The following is a 15013-nucleotide window of genomic DNA, read 5'->3' on the forward strand; positions in this document are numbered from 1 at the left end:
CGGCTGCAATTTAAAAGAAGAAAAAACAAAACAACATACATTATTATTTGGGGCATTATGTCGTTCAAAGCATCTATTTGAACTACCGCAGATGTTATTGCTTCTTTATTTGGCGGTGCAATAAAGCCACACAGGCAACTTCTGCACTTGATATCTGCAAATGATATTTAAAAATGTGGGGGATTGAGCTATCGATGCCTCTGGTAATGTATAACTGCAATTTTACTCTTGACAGCGAAGGAAAAAAATAATAACAATAAAGGACTACTTTTGCATCCTTGTGATTGCCTGATTAAGCATGTCTTATCTGTTTTAAATCCCTCTCTGGTTACAGTAATGCTCTCATTTTGTTTTTTTACGCCATCAGATTAGTGTTGACACTGCTTAAAATAATGTGACTCTAATTGAACATCTGTTGTTGTAGTTTATCGCACCTTACATGGGATTTCTGATGTAGGCGCTTTGGGAAATCGGCCACAGAAAACTGCAACTAAGCTCGCGTCTGACTAATTAACGTCACGCGTACGTGGAGGCACGCACGCCTCCACCAACACTGGAAACTTGGGCTGGCGCCAGTCTGGATGCCACACGACTTCACGCGTTTTTTTTTACTTTAGTCCGGAGATTATACATTTCTGCTTACAGCTTATGCCTGCAACATCCATCATATGCGCGATTCTTTTTTTAAGTCATTACGTAAATAAGTAACTCAACTCCCTCTCCCTCTCGTTTCAATCGGGCGGTGTTACGTCATCACCCAGCTCGGGAGGAGGTGTGATCTGATCGGCCCGCTGCCGCCAGACCCAGCTAACCCACGAAAACAAACGGCTGTGGCGCTTTTTTTTTTTTTTTTTTAGCTCAGCTAGCCCTTTTTATTTTAAACACAAAGACTGCGGACGGTTCGGGCCACTTGTGCTACCGCGCGTCTGAATGTGTGTAGATAAGGCGGTGCACATGCAACCCACCCTGCTCACCAGGCACGACAATGTCTGACGCTGCTAACGTTACTTCCACAGACAACGGAGACTCGGGGCTAAACGGTAGGCTGAGTGCTGCTCTGTAACACCCTGTCAGCGTGTTTTTCTCTTTGTGAACGCGACATTATGTCTCGCTGAAATGAATTTGTCGGGTTGAAATCAGTAGGGTCTGCTTAATGTGCTTATTTATATATATATATATTTTTCAACGCGAAGCTTTTACCGAACGGGGAGCCGTTGGAACGCTATGTTCCGTGTGTACGTTGACAGCGCTGCGACCAATGGCGATCCTCCGTGCCTGACTGACAAGCAAACGAACCAATCACAGATTGGCGTAGAGGGTGGAGGCGTGTTGAAAGCGCTGTCAACAAGGGTGAAAGGAGGATGAAAGTGAAAACTGGTGAAAACGGTGAAAACGGTGCAAAGGCATTTTGATCATTTACACACACTTACGATATATTATAGTCAGTACATTCAAGATAAACGAAAGTTATGCATCATTTCACTAATTTTTGTATTTTTATTTCAGGTAGTAAACTTGATAAAGTTGAGAACATTGTTGTTTAAGTATAAACACGTTTCAAATCGCTCTTCATCAGTTTTACAGAGTTGACCGTAAATTGAGACAGAGCTTTATAAATTCTGCTTTTTTTTTTTTTTTTAACTAAGGGGGTCTTATGTGTCAGACCTCGGCTTATATCGGTCATTGGAGACGTAAACAAAGGGGTGTTTATTACCCTGCTGCACTGCCGGCAGAGCTGCTGTGGTAAGTTTTGCAAGGCTATGGGTGGCCGTGACTTGGCATACTATTTATGGCCACAGCGGCGGGGGGACAGAAGTTTTGGACATGATGAAGACTAGGGAGGTGTTTTATGCACGCAGCCCACGGAGCCTGGAGACAAACTTTCCAGCATCTCATCTGAGATGCACATAGATGTGTGTTATTTTGTTTTTTTTTAGTGTTTGATGGTCGCCTCTAAAAATGGCCATCTTTTGGGAAATGGGTAATAATGTTTCCCCCTCATTATCACTCAGCAGTGACTTAGGCCTTACCTCCTCCCCCAGCTATGAGATAAAAGTAACAAGTGTTGACTTTTATTAGCTTGTGTTAAATCATTATCCTCAAATTCCTGTCGTTCTCCTGTGTGTCATGTCCAACAGCCCAAACTTTGTATGGATATTGTATCTTATTGTATACATTTCTGCCCGTAAACGGCATGTAAACTCTCTGCCACGCAACATTAATCCTACAAGATTTTTAGTAAATCTAGCTCTGCTATTTGGCTGATAAACATGATGCTCATGATTGCATCGGACTTAACCTGAACTCTGTTTATATTATTTGTAGCTGGTACATGCTGACGCACAGCTTTAAGGAGAACGAGGCCTCGTTTTTTTAATCAGATGGGAAGGATAGCGGCGTGTTTCTGTTGTGAGACAACAGAAGATGCTCATAAGGGTTTTTTTTTAATGTTATGTTACAAAGTCTCCAGGCAAGAGGTCACATCATGTCTCCCTTTGCTAAGCCGATCCAACAGCTGATAACGTCTCTGCGGCCAGAATGTTCGGAAGCGTTAGCGCCATGGCAACGTGGTTTTAGTCCACGGAGTGGAGACAATGGGCTGTGGACAGCAGCTTGGCCTGCGGACCGCTGTGTAATCCACAGGATGAGTGCGAGTGCTGAGTCGATGCCTGTTTATGGGGGAGAGGTTCCCTGCGTTGGCGGCGTGGGTAACACGCTGTTTACTCACTTTTACGGGGTCGTGTGACCCGCTTCGAAGGCCCTCCTCTTTGTTTGTTTTCAGGGGGGGAGAAAGGAGAAGTGTTTTGATAGCATGATGAGGGGTGGCAAAGAATTTCTTCCCCACCCTGTCGCTAACCTGCCCCATCGCTATATTTGTCACCCGGCTCTGACGTGCTGTGCCTTTTCAGCTGCCAGTCCATGCTGGAGCTCACGTACAAACCGGGAAAGCATTATGTATCCCAGTCAAGGTCTACGTGCACAGCACAGCACAGCACGCACGTACACAAGCATTTAATGCTCTCTCATCACTCAGCAATAAATAGAACTTTACTCCTCAGCGTCTTTGACTGACAGTTCAAATTTTTTGCTCCCAGCTTCGGATCGCGATGTAACATCTGACATTTTCCCTCCCCCGCCTTCGGCCTTCTTAGTAAAAAACTTTATGTGATACTCCCAACTTGTCAAAAACTACAGGTGGGCATTTTGACACGACATAACCGGCTTACCCAGCACACAAGAGGATGGACGTTGTGGATTTTTTAGTGACAAATACGAGGAAAACTTTGCTCCTTTGGGAAGATTTTCTGAACAGGATGTTAGTTTTATTGGTTTGTTGACACGGATTATGGTTCCTGTCTCTTCAGAACACCCAGTCAGTTGTGTCCACATATGTTTAAAACAGAGAAGTTCTTTGACAAGCTATGACAAGCTTCTTTGTTCGGTGTATTTTGGTTCGCTCATCTTGTGTATACCTAGTTGAGCCACTGTTTTGTGCACAAAATGCTTACTTATGTAGAGTCTGTTTTCACCTCTGGAGGTAAATAAGTGAAAGATTGAAACAGAGCTGAGACTGGGATGTGTTGGTCATTGGAATGGGAACTCTTATCATTGAACAGCATCTCCTGTCACACATTATCATGAATGTATGTTCAGTTTCTTGCAAGTTTCCTCGTTTAGTGTTTGAGTCTCGTCAGTTGAAACTTTCTTCAGAGAATTTCAGCAAAACTCACAAAATAATGTCTGTTTTAGAGAAAATCTTTTACAGTGAAACAAACCTTTTTTTTTACTTATTTGTACCAAAGTCATCCATAAGCGTTGTTGCCTCAGTGTATTTGCTTATGAGGTTGCTCCACATATGCAATTTGCCTGTGTAAGCTATCATAAATCGCATACGTGATCCTCCCGTAGTGGGATCCCCGTTTCCCCACCCCTCCCCGTACAAACAGGTGATGGTCACCAAAGTGACACAACTCAAAATAGCGCCATCGACATGGTTTCTCCAGCTTCTCTCCGCTTAGTGTGGGAGGCGCTGATCGAATATAATAAAGGGTGGCTTGGAAGAATGGATTTGTCTGGAGGTGGACACATTTTCAATGCTCATCGTGTGGCCTAGAAATGATAGATTAGGAGAGGAAAAAAGAATCCTCTCTGTCGATGTTGGGATTACGGGAGGTACAAGATAGGGAAATGAGCTAAAGGCAGCTTATTGTCTCCTCTTTTATTTTATTGAAACATATAAACTTACGGCTGCAGTGTCAGCTCACAGCACGATGGGCCTGGTTTGAATGTTGCATGGGGCCTTGCTGTGTTTGCTGGGTTCTCTCCGGGTACTCCAGCCTCCTCCCACAGTCCAAAAACACTGGTGATTTGTGCGTGGTTGTTGGTCTCTGTGCTGGTTCTGTGATGGACTGGCGACCTGTCCATTGTGTGCGCTGCCTCTTGCCCGATGGCAACTGCGATAGACTCCATTAACCCCCCCCAATCCCTACTTGTGTTCCACTATATTTTGGGGCGACACAAATAAAGCAATCCTATAACAAGTAAGTCATCCAAAATGGGTGTAGGTTGAATCAACAGCGTAATATTGACTACACTTCGTACCAGGCATATTTTTTTTTTCTCTTTTATCTGAACAAACAAAAGCTAAACACTCATATAAATACTTTCTTAAGTCTTCTTTTCCTCCATTTTTTAAAAAAAATTTTTTAAATTTATTTGTTTATTTAGTCATTTATTATTATTATTAGTTAGTAGTAGTATTTTTACTAGAATTGGTATTATTATTGTTGTTGTTAATACAGTCATTGTAAATATTTAAAAAAATGTTGAGCTACTTCACTAATTTGAATTTCCCCCATTGGGGGATGAATAAAGTATTTTTCTATTCTTTCTTCTTCTTCTTCTATTAAAGGGGAACTCCGGGGCATTTGAAGCGTGTTTCCATTGCTAGGGGTTGTCAAATAGTGATAGTAGGACACAGAGAGGTGCGTATCTGCGCTCCCTGTGTGGAGATCGCTCTGTCCGCACAGCATGTCATGCGAGGCTAATACGTGGTGGCTAAGGGGCAAGCGCTAACCCTTCCACGTAAAACAACAACTTGCACACTGCAGAAACGTCACACCACTTTATAACCCATCCGACAATAAAGTCACAAGCCTTACCATCAAAACCATATGCATGGTTCTCACATTACTGGCATGGGGACGTTACAAAACAACTTTATAAACAGCATGTAACTCACCGGCTGGTTGTAGGCTCGCGCATGTGAAAGCCCAAAAGAGTCGATGGAGAATAATCCCATATACAAAACAATTATCTTCTCTAGAAAAACTGCGTTCAAGTATTTAAAACATTACAACAATACATGCCCAGTAATATTGTTGTAATGTTTTAAATACTTGAACGCAGTTTTTCTAGAGAATATAATTGTTTTGTATATGGGATTATTCTCCATCGACTCTTTTGGGCTTTCACATGCGCGAGCATACAACCAGCCGGTGAGTTACATGCTGTTTATAAAGTTGTTTTGTAACGTCCCCATGCCAGTAATGTGAGAACCATGCATATGGTTTTGATGGTAAGGCTTGTGACTTTATTGTCGGATGGGTTATAAAGTGGTGTGACGTTTCTGCAGTGTGCAAGTTGTTGTTTTACGTGGAAGGGTTAGCGCTTGCCCCTTAGCCACCACGTATTAGCCTCGCATGACATGCTGTGCGGACAGAGCGATCTCCACACAGGGAGCGCAGATACGCATCTCTCTGTGTCCTACTATCACTATTTGACAACCCCTAGCAATGGAAACACGCTTCAAATGCCCCGGAGTTCCCCTTTAAGCGGCCCAGCTGTATGTAAAGAAAGTGAAATCAGCTCCAACTGCTACATTAAATACATACAACAGAGCACTAATTGTAATGTACAATAGAAAGTACGAGTCTGAAACTTACCACTAAGTCTCATCAGTCTACATTTTTTGTGGACTTTGAAGGGCTGTGAATGCAGAAATCTTACGTACTATTCAGACTTTATGCTCCACGTGTGTTCGAAGAGCTGTGAAGCACACAGAGACCGACTCCCCTATTGTTGTCGGGCCTGAACCCTGTAAATGTGAAAAAAAGGATCAGGTGGCCTGACTCTGGTCACAGGGTTTGGGGCTACTTTTTTCCCGACCCATTTGCGTGTTTTGGGCTTTTTTTTTCATCGATGCTAAGTAATGCGCTGTGGTCAGGAACCAGGAACACTCACCGCGGCCAGTTATGAACGGAAAAACGTTGAGAGGTGTTCATAATTTATTATTTTTCTTTCTTTTTTTAAATTTGAGCAGTTTTTATTCCCTCCTTAAAGCATGTTTCATGTCGTTACGTCACAACCTTTTCCAATGAAGTCATTTGAAGTGCACATAAACACAGATGCGGTAGGAAACAAACGAGCGAATTCACAATTTTTTTTTTCTGTTTCTCCTCCCAGGGTCCTGGGTAGAGTTGGAGATGAACCGAGCTCATCAAGCCCAGTCCTCCTCCACAGCTGGCCTGCTGCCCATCCCGCAGGTGGAGGAAGAGGAGGCCATGGTGGGGGGACTGGAGCATGTCCCCTCCTCTTCCTCCATCCACAACGGAGACATGGAGAAGATCCTGTTGGACGCCCAGCACGAGTCCAGCCGCAGCAACTCCTCCTGTGACAGGTAGCGTTACGAACACTTTGCCGCTCGAAAGATCCCGCGATTGGAGGCGAAAGCTTCTTTAGATTCTCTCTCAGCTCCAGCGTTACTCATTTCTGTTTTGAGCTTTTATTTTTCTGTACTTCCATCAGAGATGGCTCTCTTAAGAACTCACAAAGAACCAGGGATAGTTTATTTGTAGAGCACAAGTGCTTTACAGCTACATAAAATCACAAGAAGGCAAATAAAATCATTCCAAAAAACCAAAATATAATCATCGATTAACTAAATTAATAGCGAAGAGTGCAGATAAAATACTTTCAGGTGTCATATGCACAGCTAAACAGAACTGTTTTCAACCTGGATTTGAACATAGTCAGAGTTGAGGCCTGTCTCACATGTTCTGGGAGGCTGTTCCAGATGTTAGGAGCATCAAACTGAAACGCAGCCTCAGCTTGTTTCGTCCTGACTCTGGGCCCCAGCAGGAGACCCCTCCCTGAGGTTCTCAGAGCCCGAGTTGGTTCATATGGCTCTTACATGTCAGAGATGCACGAGCAGAGCTGTTTTAAAGTCTATTCTCTGAGCGACAGGAAGCCAGTGCAGAGACCTGAGCACTGGACTAATATGGTCGTATTTCCTGGTTCTAGTCAGGACTCGAGCAGCAGCGTTCTGGATGTACTGCAGCTGTCTTACAGCCCGTTTAGAGCCCAGTGAGCAGGCCGTTACAGCAGTCTAACCTGCTGGAGACAAACGCATGGAAATCATTCAGCAGCTTGTAGAAACACCTTTTAAGCAAGACATTTTCTGTTGTGCTGTTCACGTATCCAAACAGAGCTCATTGCACAACCATTTTATACAAAGTGTTTAACAGTGGAAACTTGACCTCCAAAAACATATTTGGAAAACAAGAATCCACCCAACATTGAGGAGTGGCTGGTGTTGTGTTGAGTCGGCTTTGAATCAGAGACGCCAGCCTATCAAGGTTTGAGTTTCTTCCAGAAATATAATCATACATGAGCGTAAACGTCTTCTTACCTCACTTTTGTTGACATGTTAGGAAAATGTGACCCTTCATCCTGTGTCCACATCATGCGTTCATGTGTAACCCTGAAGGCTGCGATAAAGCTGACCTTATCAGCACGCCTGACTGCAGCTGTCAGGGAGTCACCTGAGGATGTTTTTAACTGTTTGAGCTGGGGACATTGTGTTACCTAAGCAGGAACAAACATCAATGCAACACTGCTTCTACCACCTTTAGAGCAATACATGTGTCAGGGCGCTCAAAGTTAACTAAGAAAATGTTTCTTTACACATTCCCCTAAGTCGCGGACCACCAAACTCCTTTCATAAGAAAGGTCAGAGTACAGGAGCAGCTGGACTTTACTGTGAGTAACGGACTGGTCAAACATTGAACTCAAGATGACATTTTTAAGCATTAGATCACTAGGAGGGAAAGTATTAGAGCCGCACGTTGCTTTTTCATCATGTTTTTACTGAAGTTGTGTGACTTCTTTGGCTCAGCTTGTAAAATGTCAGAAAATAAAGACACAAAATAATTGGAAAGTTTCCCCAATCAGCAAATATCCAATCACACGGTTGGTTCAATCATTTTGTTTACCACTCATGGGTCAAAGGACTTTCCAAAAGTGTTCCAATTGTCTGTCATAACTGCCATAACAGAACTGTAAGAACTTATCTGTCCTTTATCACACCGATACCACGAGGGTAAAAGGAAAACTTCGTGCTCAAGGTTTGTCATGTATGTTTTCCAGGCAGTTTATTAACTGGTAACCGAGCACACACTCAGAGGTTATCTATAGATCTACTCGAGCGGAATGGTGCTGGTGCATTGGTCTTTCATGTGATCTTCAGTCACACGGAGGAGTTTTCAGTGCATGAAGGTGTCGGGAGGTTTGTGAGTTTGCTGATGTAAAAGGCCTCTGGTTTGTCTGCTGTGACTCCGCAGTCCTCCGCGGCCCCACTCTCCCCAGGAGGAGGGACAGATCATCTTCGATGTGGACGTGACCGGCAGAGGAGACAGCCAAGTAAGCGCTCGCGTGCCTCCGCAGCTTTTCCATCACTCCGTTGCCACGGCAACCTCAACCGCTGGCCTCCCCGAGGTGCTGTGTGTGAACAACTGCCGCCTGCCTGTTGTTTCTATGGAGATGGCTTCCTCACTGAGAGTAGATTTTTCTTATTTTTTTCCGCTTTGCACGGCTTGCTCACCATTACCGTTCCCTCTCTTACAGGACAGCGGATTGTTTGTTTTCTTTTTTCTTTCTGTCTTTCTTTTTGTTGATGTTGCCAGGAAGTGATTTTTAGAGCGAGCCTCTGTCTGTTGCGCATGCTTATACAAGTATTGAGGGCATGTCCCGTTAGTCCTGACAAAATGTGCTTCATAGGGCAAGTCTGCAGGGTCAGGCTGTTAAATAACTCGTTTTGTTCCTCCAGTCTGAAGACGACGCGTTGGACAAGGAGAGGGACATGGACATCCTGATGAAGGACGCAGATTGGGTCGCCGACTGGTCCAGTCGACCGGAAAACATTCCCCCCAAGTACGTCTCGGTTATGTAAACATCAGCCTTCCGTCTCCATGGCAACTGAACACACTCGGCTGCTTGTCGGTGCAGAAAGAGGCGTTTGTGATTGTGGTGATAAAAGTGTTTGGACGCACAAAAATGAAGCCTGCTGCGATGAAATTTCTATGCGTACGGAAACAGTCAAAGGTTTAGTCCTCTGCTGTGGGAGTCTTATGTGAAGAGGTGCATAAAACTGACATGACAAAAAAGGGCGTTCCCACCTGGATTACAACTGTAATGAACACGCAGACGTACATAATGATCCTAACAACTCGTGTCAATTTTCTGACTGTAACTTTAACTTAAATCTGTCTCATTTTTCTTATCTTTTAATACATTTTAATAGACTTTAACCCTCCTGTTGTCCTGCGGGTCAAAAGTGAGCCACTACCATGTTTAGCTGTAGAAAAAAATACCTTAAACTATCTTTTCCCAACTTGAAATTTTATGACTTTTCCTAAAGGGACCCCATCATTAGAAAAAGTCATTCTTTATTTTTGTTTATGTTTCCATGTGGGCTGGACACCACTAGGGTACAAAGATTGTCTTATGGGTCATTTTTGACCCGTGAATTATAAAAACATTTAAACACCAGAAAAAAGTTCACTGTTTTTCAGTCGGTGTGACGAAGAAAAGGAGCAGACTGCGAGGCGTTGGGATGCATGTTTACTTCGGATACGTGTCCGGTGGCATCTGAAGTGAGTGTGGTTCATTTTCTGTCTTGCAGGGAATTTCATTTCCGTCACCCTCGACGCTCGGTAACGCTCAGCATGAGGAAGACCGGGGCCATGAAGAAAGGAGGCATCTTCTCTGCCGAGTTTCTCAAAGTCTTCATCCCCTCGCTGGTGCTGTCGCACATTGTCGCTCTGGGGCTGGGGTAAGACTCAAAACGCCACAAATCCCGTTTCCACTTGCAGCGTCGGTGTGTGTACAACACTGACAGTAGCGACGTTTGAAGGATTCTTTGACCATGGTGGATTTTTATTTTTTTCCAGGCTTATATTGATGGAAATGAACGTGTTTGAGGTCAAAGAATTTTTTATTTTAAATGTCGTTTTTAAAAAAAATCTATGTGGAGTTGTTCAGCTCAAGTGGCTCAGGTAGGGGAGAAGACATTTTAGGAGTTATTATAATTTTCAGCGAAGAAGAATCGCAACAAATGAGACGCAGACATTAGTGTTGGCGCTCCAGACCTCAATACTAGGGATGCACCGATCTGAGGTTTAGTACCATTGTGTGGAAAAGACTGGGATCATTCTTTAGTGCAACATCAGACTTGACTTAAATGTTTCTTTCCTATTTTTAAAAAAAAACAAATAAACAGATATAAATGTACTGAATTACTTATTTATGTAATAATTGTGCACCAGTAAAACAATCTTAACCATAAAAATATAACAAGTGTAACTGGTTCAGTCAGTGCAATTAGGGATTCAAAATCCAATGTAAAACTAAATAAATATTAAATAATAAAGGAGCTCGATAAGCCTGTGACTAACTGGATTAGACATGGCCTCGGATGTGCGTAAGTGAATTAGCTGCTGCGTTAGTTTGTCTTCTTTTCTGTTTTAGCGGCAGATTGAGCGCTGTGCTGCTGCCACCTACTGTTCACTTGGCTGTAACTGCAGTCTGTGGCTCCCACCAAATACAAGGAAATGATTGCTTTGAGGTCTGTCTCGCAAAAGACGTATTTAACCTGATACAGAGTCCTGAATTAAGTGTCAAAGGGGAAAAACAACATTTTGGTGACAAATAAAACAAAAGCCAGAAATTTTACGTCTCATCCATAGACAGAGAAATGGAAGCTCCAAATGGCCATTTGTTACTTTATGGAGTCATTGTGCCAAAATTTTGGAGATGGTTCTATCAGTGTGCATGCACATGTGCTTGACAGTAAAGAGGGGGTTGCAGCTTTTCCGTAGGAGACCAAATAGCCAGTGAGTGGATGATTAGTACATCATTAGATTTAGTGTCTCTTGTGTCAATGTGGTCCAACTACGACATCTGTAGGTTGGTTTTTAAAAATAAATTTATTGTACTTAAAGTAACAATCTGCTATTTTTACTTAAGTCAAAATAATCTTTTTTTTTGTTGTTGTTTTAAGCTAAGATTTCATAGAGAAAGTGACCTCTCCACTCAGTAAAGTTACAAACACAAAACAACTAGTAGCTGTGAAAGCACGTTTTAATTCATCACAGGTTGCTTTGAGTAGATAAATTATATTTAGCGCTTTCAGTCCTAAAACAAAATGAAGAGCCGGTTTATGCTGTTGATGCAGCTGAATATCACCGCCTGGTTTGGGGCCAAGCCGCTGTGATTGCGTAGTTTGTCCAGCAGAGGGAGCCGTACGCCACAGGCAGGAGTCAGCTGTGTCTGTTGGTCTCTGCTGAGCAGCTGCTGCACACCTGCTGCCTCAGATCTGGCTCTGACACTCCCAGCAGTGCCGGCTTTGTGATAACACATGGGCTCCTCAGTCAGTGCAGCAGTCATGTTCAACACCACGAGGCATGAAACGAGTCATTTAAGCTAACCGTCACATCCCCGCTGGATGTCCTGGGCTTTGATATGTTGTAAAATAAATCCTTTTCTCTCTTTCTGTTTAGAATAAAAAGCATTTGTTTGTTTTTTCTTCTGTGGACGTATCCTTTCATATCTGTTTGATTGAATCATTTGCAAACCTCCTTCTTCTCTGTTTCCCCTCCTCTCAGGGTCTACATCGGAAAGAGGTTGACCACGCCACCCGCCAGCTCCTTCTGAACCTGAATCTGAAGAAAAGTGCCTGACGAGTGGCCACGAGCTGTTGGAGAAAGTTTAGCTGTCGCGAGAGGAATGCCCGCCTCCCCTCCCTCCATCCCGCCTGCCCTCGCTTCCCCTTCTCCGCCCTGAGATATGACATGTTCTCAGGAGAAACGCATCTGCCTCTTCCCGCCCTCTCCCCTCCTTCCTCTCGCTGTTTTTTTTCTTGATCGGCTGTTCTGATTGTCTGTAGATATCCCCGGCGTCTCCACTCCATGACTCCCTCACTCATTCGTACGAGCTTTTCAACAATGAGTAAGGTCATATCTCCTTTCCCCAACAATTGGGTTTAAAAGCCTACGATGGGTGGGTTTACAGGCAGGGTCGCAGCATTAAACCAAACTCCTCTACTGCATGTCTTTTTTTTTTTTTTGTTTGGTGCCCTCTGATCATGTGACGGTAGAGGAGGACTGACCACAGATTGTGCCGCCTGCACCAGTAGCCCGCACTCGATCTCGTTAGGGTTCGACCAAATTCAGTCGACTGCGCACACTGAAGATGTGATCATGCCTTTTTTTTTTCCTTAAAATAGCCATTTTGTTTCCGTTTCTTTAAGAAAAATCTTCTTCTTTTTATTTTTTATTTAATTTAGATTCAGTGGTCGTTTATTAGGAAGATTTTACAATTGAAGGAGTTACCACAGTGGCCAACACAAACTATAAGAGCCCTCTGCTTCCGTATGCCACCAGAGATTCATGTGTCCATTTGATTTTCACCGTTTCTGTGGCGAAAAGCAGAGAAAGCCGTGCGTCCGAACGCACACGGTGTGTTGCGTGTTTCGACAATAACTGGAAAACAGGGTGTACGGGAGATGCGAGTCGTCTGCGGGCAGGTTCTGTGCACAGTAACACGTGCACAGATCTAACAGATCTGGCTCTTGGGACCGTGTGCTCCAGGGAAAGTTTCTGTTGGCCGTCCGGACTGCTTCTGTGTCCACGCTGAGCCTCTTGTGAGCGTCCTGGTTTGTCTGCAGCTTAATCAACCTTCACACGGGGCTGGGTGCTACATCCGTTAGTCGTTTGTTTTGCAAAGTATCGAGGGATTTTTGTTTTAAAAAGTCAAAGGTATGTCATGAAGAAACGGAAGGCAAATTTTTTTCTTTTTATAGAAGTTTATTTATTTTTATTTTTTTTCAAGATATGAAACTGCCACTATTTTGGACAAAGCATCCAACACAGCCAGTCCTGGATCCTCCAACACGTTGCCAAAAAATGCCAAGAAAAGGAGCAGAAATAGTTGCATGAAGCTGCAGATGAAGGGATGCTTCTTCAGTCTGACTGGACAGGCAGAGCGGTGACACTCACTTCTGTGTGACGCTGCTAAAGCGCAGCAGCTTCTCGTCGACTGGGGGGGGGTTTGGAGAAGCTTGTCTGCCATGTCCACTGCAAAGCTTGATGTTAAACTTCAGCTTCCGTGAGGCAGACCGATCCGTTTTTGTCTGAACAAGACCAGGGTCGGCAGAGTTTGCTCACATCCTTTTGTGTGGCGTAGAGTGGTTCCATGCAGAGGTGAAATGATTCCTAGAGATCTTGCGTGCTGTGAGATCTAAACTTGCACACCAGCAGCAGCAGCAAGTGTTTTCAGTCATTCAGGAGAAAAGCGAAGGCGGTTTTTAAGCGTTTTTCTTCTTTCTCGGCCTGCGGACCTCTGCATCGACAGGCGAACGGGCTTTGACATGAAATGTCGCGGTAAAGGTCTTCATAGCTGCCTTTCCAAATGGCTTTTTTTTAATATCTATTTTTCTTTGCACTTAAACTTTGTCGCGTGACAGGAAGTTGTGGCTTCGCCTTGTTTCAGTTTCAAAATACATCTCATTGTCGGGAGGAGAAAAGACTAAAGCTCCGACATCTCGGTCGCTGAAGACGCAGTGAAATTAGCCTCTCTGTTGAATGATTAGCAGCACGCGCTTCTTTTAAAGTTTCCTCTAAAGGACTCCTTTAACAACCACCAGAGGCTCGTGTTCGTCGCAGGCCTCACGCTTCAGCCTGTTTGCACGTGCAGCTTTTGAAAGTGGAATTATGAATCATTCTTTCCCGTGTAGTTTGTTTTAATTGTTAGGTTTTTTTTTTCTTCTTTTGTTCATTGGCTTGTTTTTCTTTTTTTCCCCGACTTTGTAGTGAGATTGTGAACGCACAGAGCGGGAGTTGAGTTTGACACACATGGTGTTTTGAAAAAAAAAGAAAAAAAAAAAAGGCGAAAACACAACCCCTATTGTTGACGGCAGGGCCTGATGAATAGAAACGGAAGGCGCAGAAAGAGATTTCCCTTCAAGCTGTGATGGTCGAACAGTAGTTATTGTAATGATGCGTTTTGCTTCAATTTTTTTTCCCACTACATTGATAAAATTGATGAACATTTTGTCATTAAAGATGACCTGAATTAAGCCATTTGTGACTGTGTCTTTTTTTAATTTGAGCAGTTATCAGAAACCTTTGGTGTTAAAGTTCTCTAGAAAATACGGGAATTGAATTTTCTGTTTAAAAAAAAAAAAAACAATAATAATAATTAATTCCCCCCTCTTTGTCATTTTATTTTTATTATGTATTAGATGGAGACCCATCCCAAGTTAGAGAGCTATTTAGACTGCTATTGTTATAGTATTAATAATGTTAGCAACGTTTTTCCAATCTTCTATTGTCCAGTTCTGGTGATCCTGGGTGGCCGCGGGTCCTTAAAAAGTATTAAATTGTCTTAAATTCAGATTGCATGGGTCTTAAATATTTGTGTATTTTTCTTTTTGCTCTAAAGGAACAGTATTTTTTTTTTTAAGTATATTTACTTGATTTTATAAGCATTTGTTCATGGGACTTAAATGTTCTGAAAATATTGTTATAAATTTAATTTAGGACCGTGATGACATTTTTGTGATCTTTTCGCATGACACACATTTAGTCGATGTTCTTAAACTCAACCGTCATTTTACCATACTGTCATTTAGAAGTGGTATTAAAAGGTCTTAATAAGTCTTAAATTTAAGTTGTGT

General features: G+C 43.1%; 1 protein-coding gene across 1 annotated transcript; it reads left to right on the forward strand.

Annotated features, from left to right (window-relative positions):
- The first annotated feature begins 715 nt into the window (after positions 1–715).
- On the forward strand, positions 716–14413 carry bnip3lb (BCL2 interacting protein 3 like b). The gene is made up of 6 exons (XM_075456668.1): positions 716–1040; positions 6466–6679; positions 8622–8700; positions 9107–9210; positions 9962–10111; positions 11943–14413. Exons 1-6 carry the CDS (start codon positions 986–988, stop codon positions 11989–11991), a joined length of 651 nt encoding a protein of 216 aa, XP_075312783.1. The 5' UTR covers positions 716–985; the 3' UTR covers positions 11992–14413.
- The last annotated feature ends 600 nt before the right edge of the window (positions 14414–15013 follow it).

The sequence above is a fragment of the Odontesthes bonariensis genome, chromosome 22, assembly GCF_027942865.1.
Source record: "Odontesthes bonariensis isolate fOdoBon6 chromosome 22, fOdoBon6.hap1, whole genome shotgun sequence".
Taxonomy (NCBI): domain Eukaryota; kingdom Metazoa; phylum Chordata; class Actinopteri; order Atheriniformes; family Atherinopsidae; genus Odontesthes; species Odontesthes bonariensis.

Excerpts from the sequence above, each read along its gene's own strand:
- bnip3lb (XM_075456668.1), top strand. The coding sequence starts at position 986 with ATGTCTGACGCTGCTAACGTTACTTCCACAGACAACGGAGACTCGGGG. Across the intron at positions 1,041-6,465 it reads CGGAGACTCGGGGCTAAACG|GGTCCTGGGTAGAGTTGGAG; the intron begins GTAGGCTGAGTG and ends TTCTCCTCCCAG. Across the intron at positions 10,112-11,942 it reads ATTGTCGCTCTGGGGCTGGG|GGTCTACATCGGAAAGAGGT; the intron begins GTAAGACTCAAA and ends CCCTCCTCTCAG.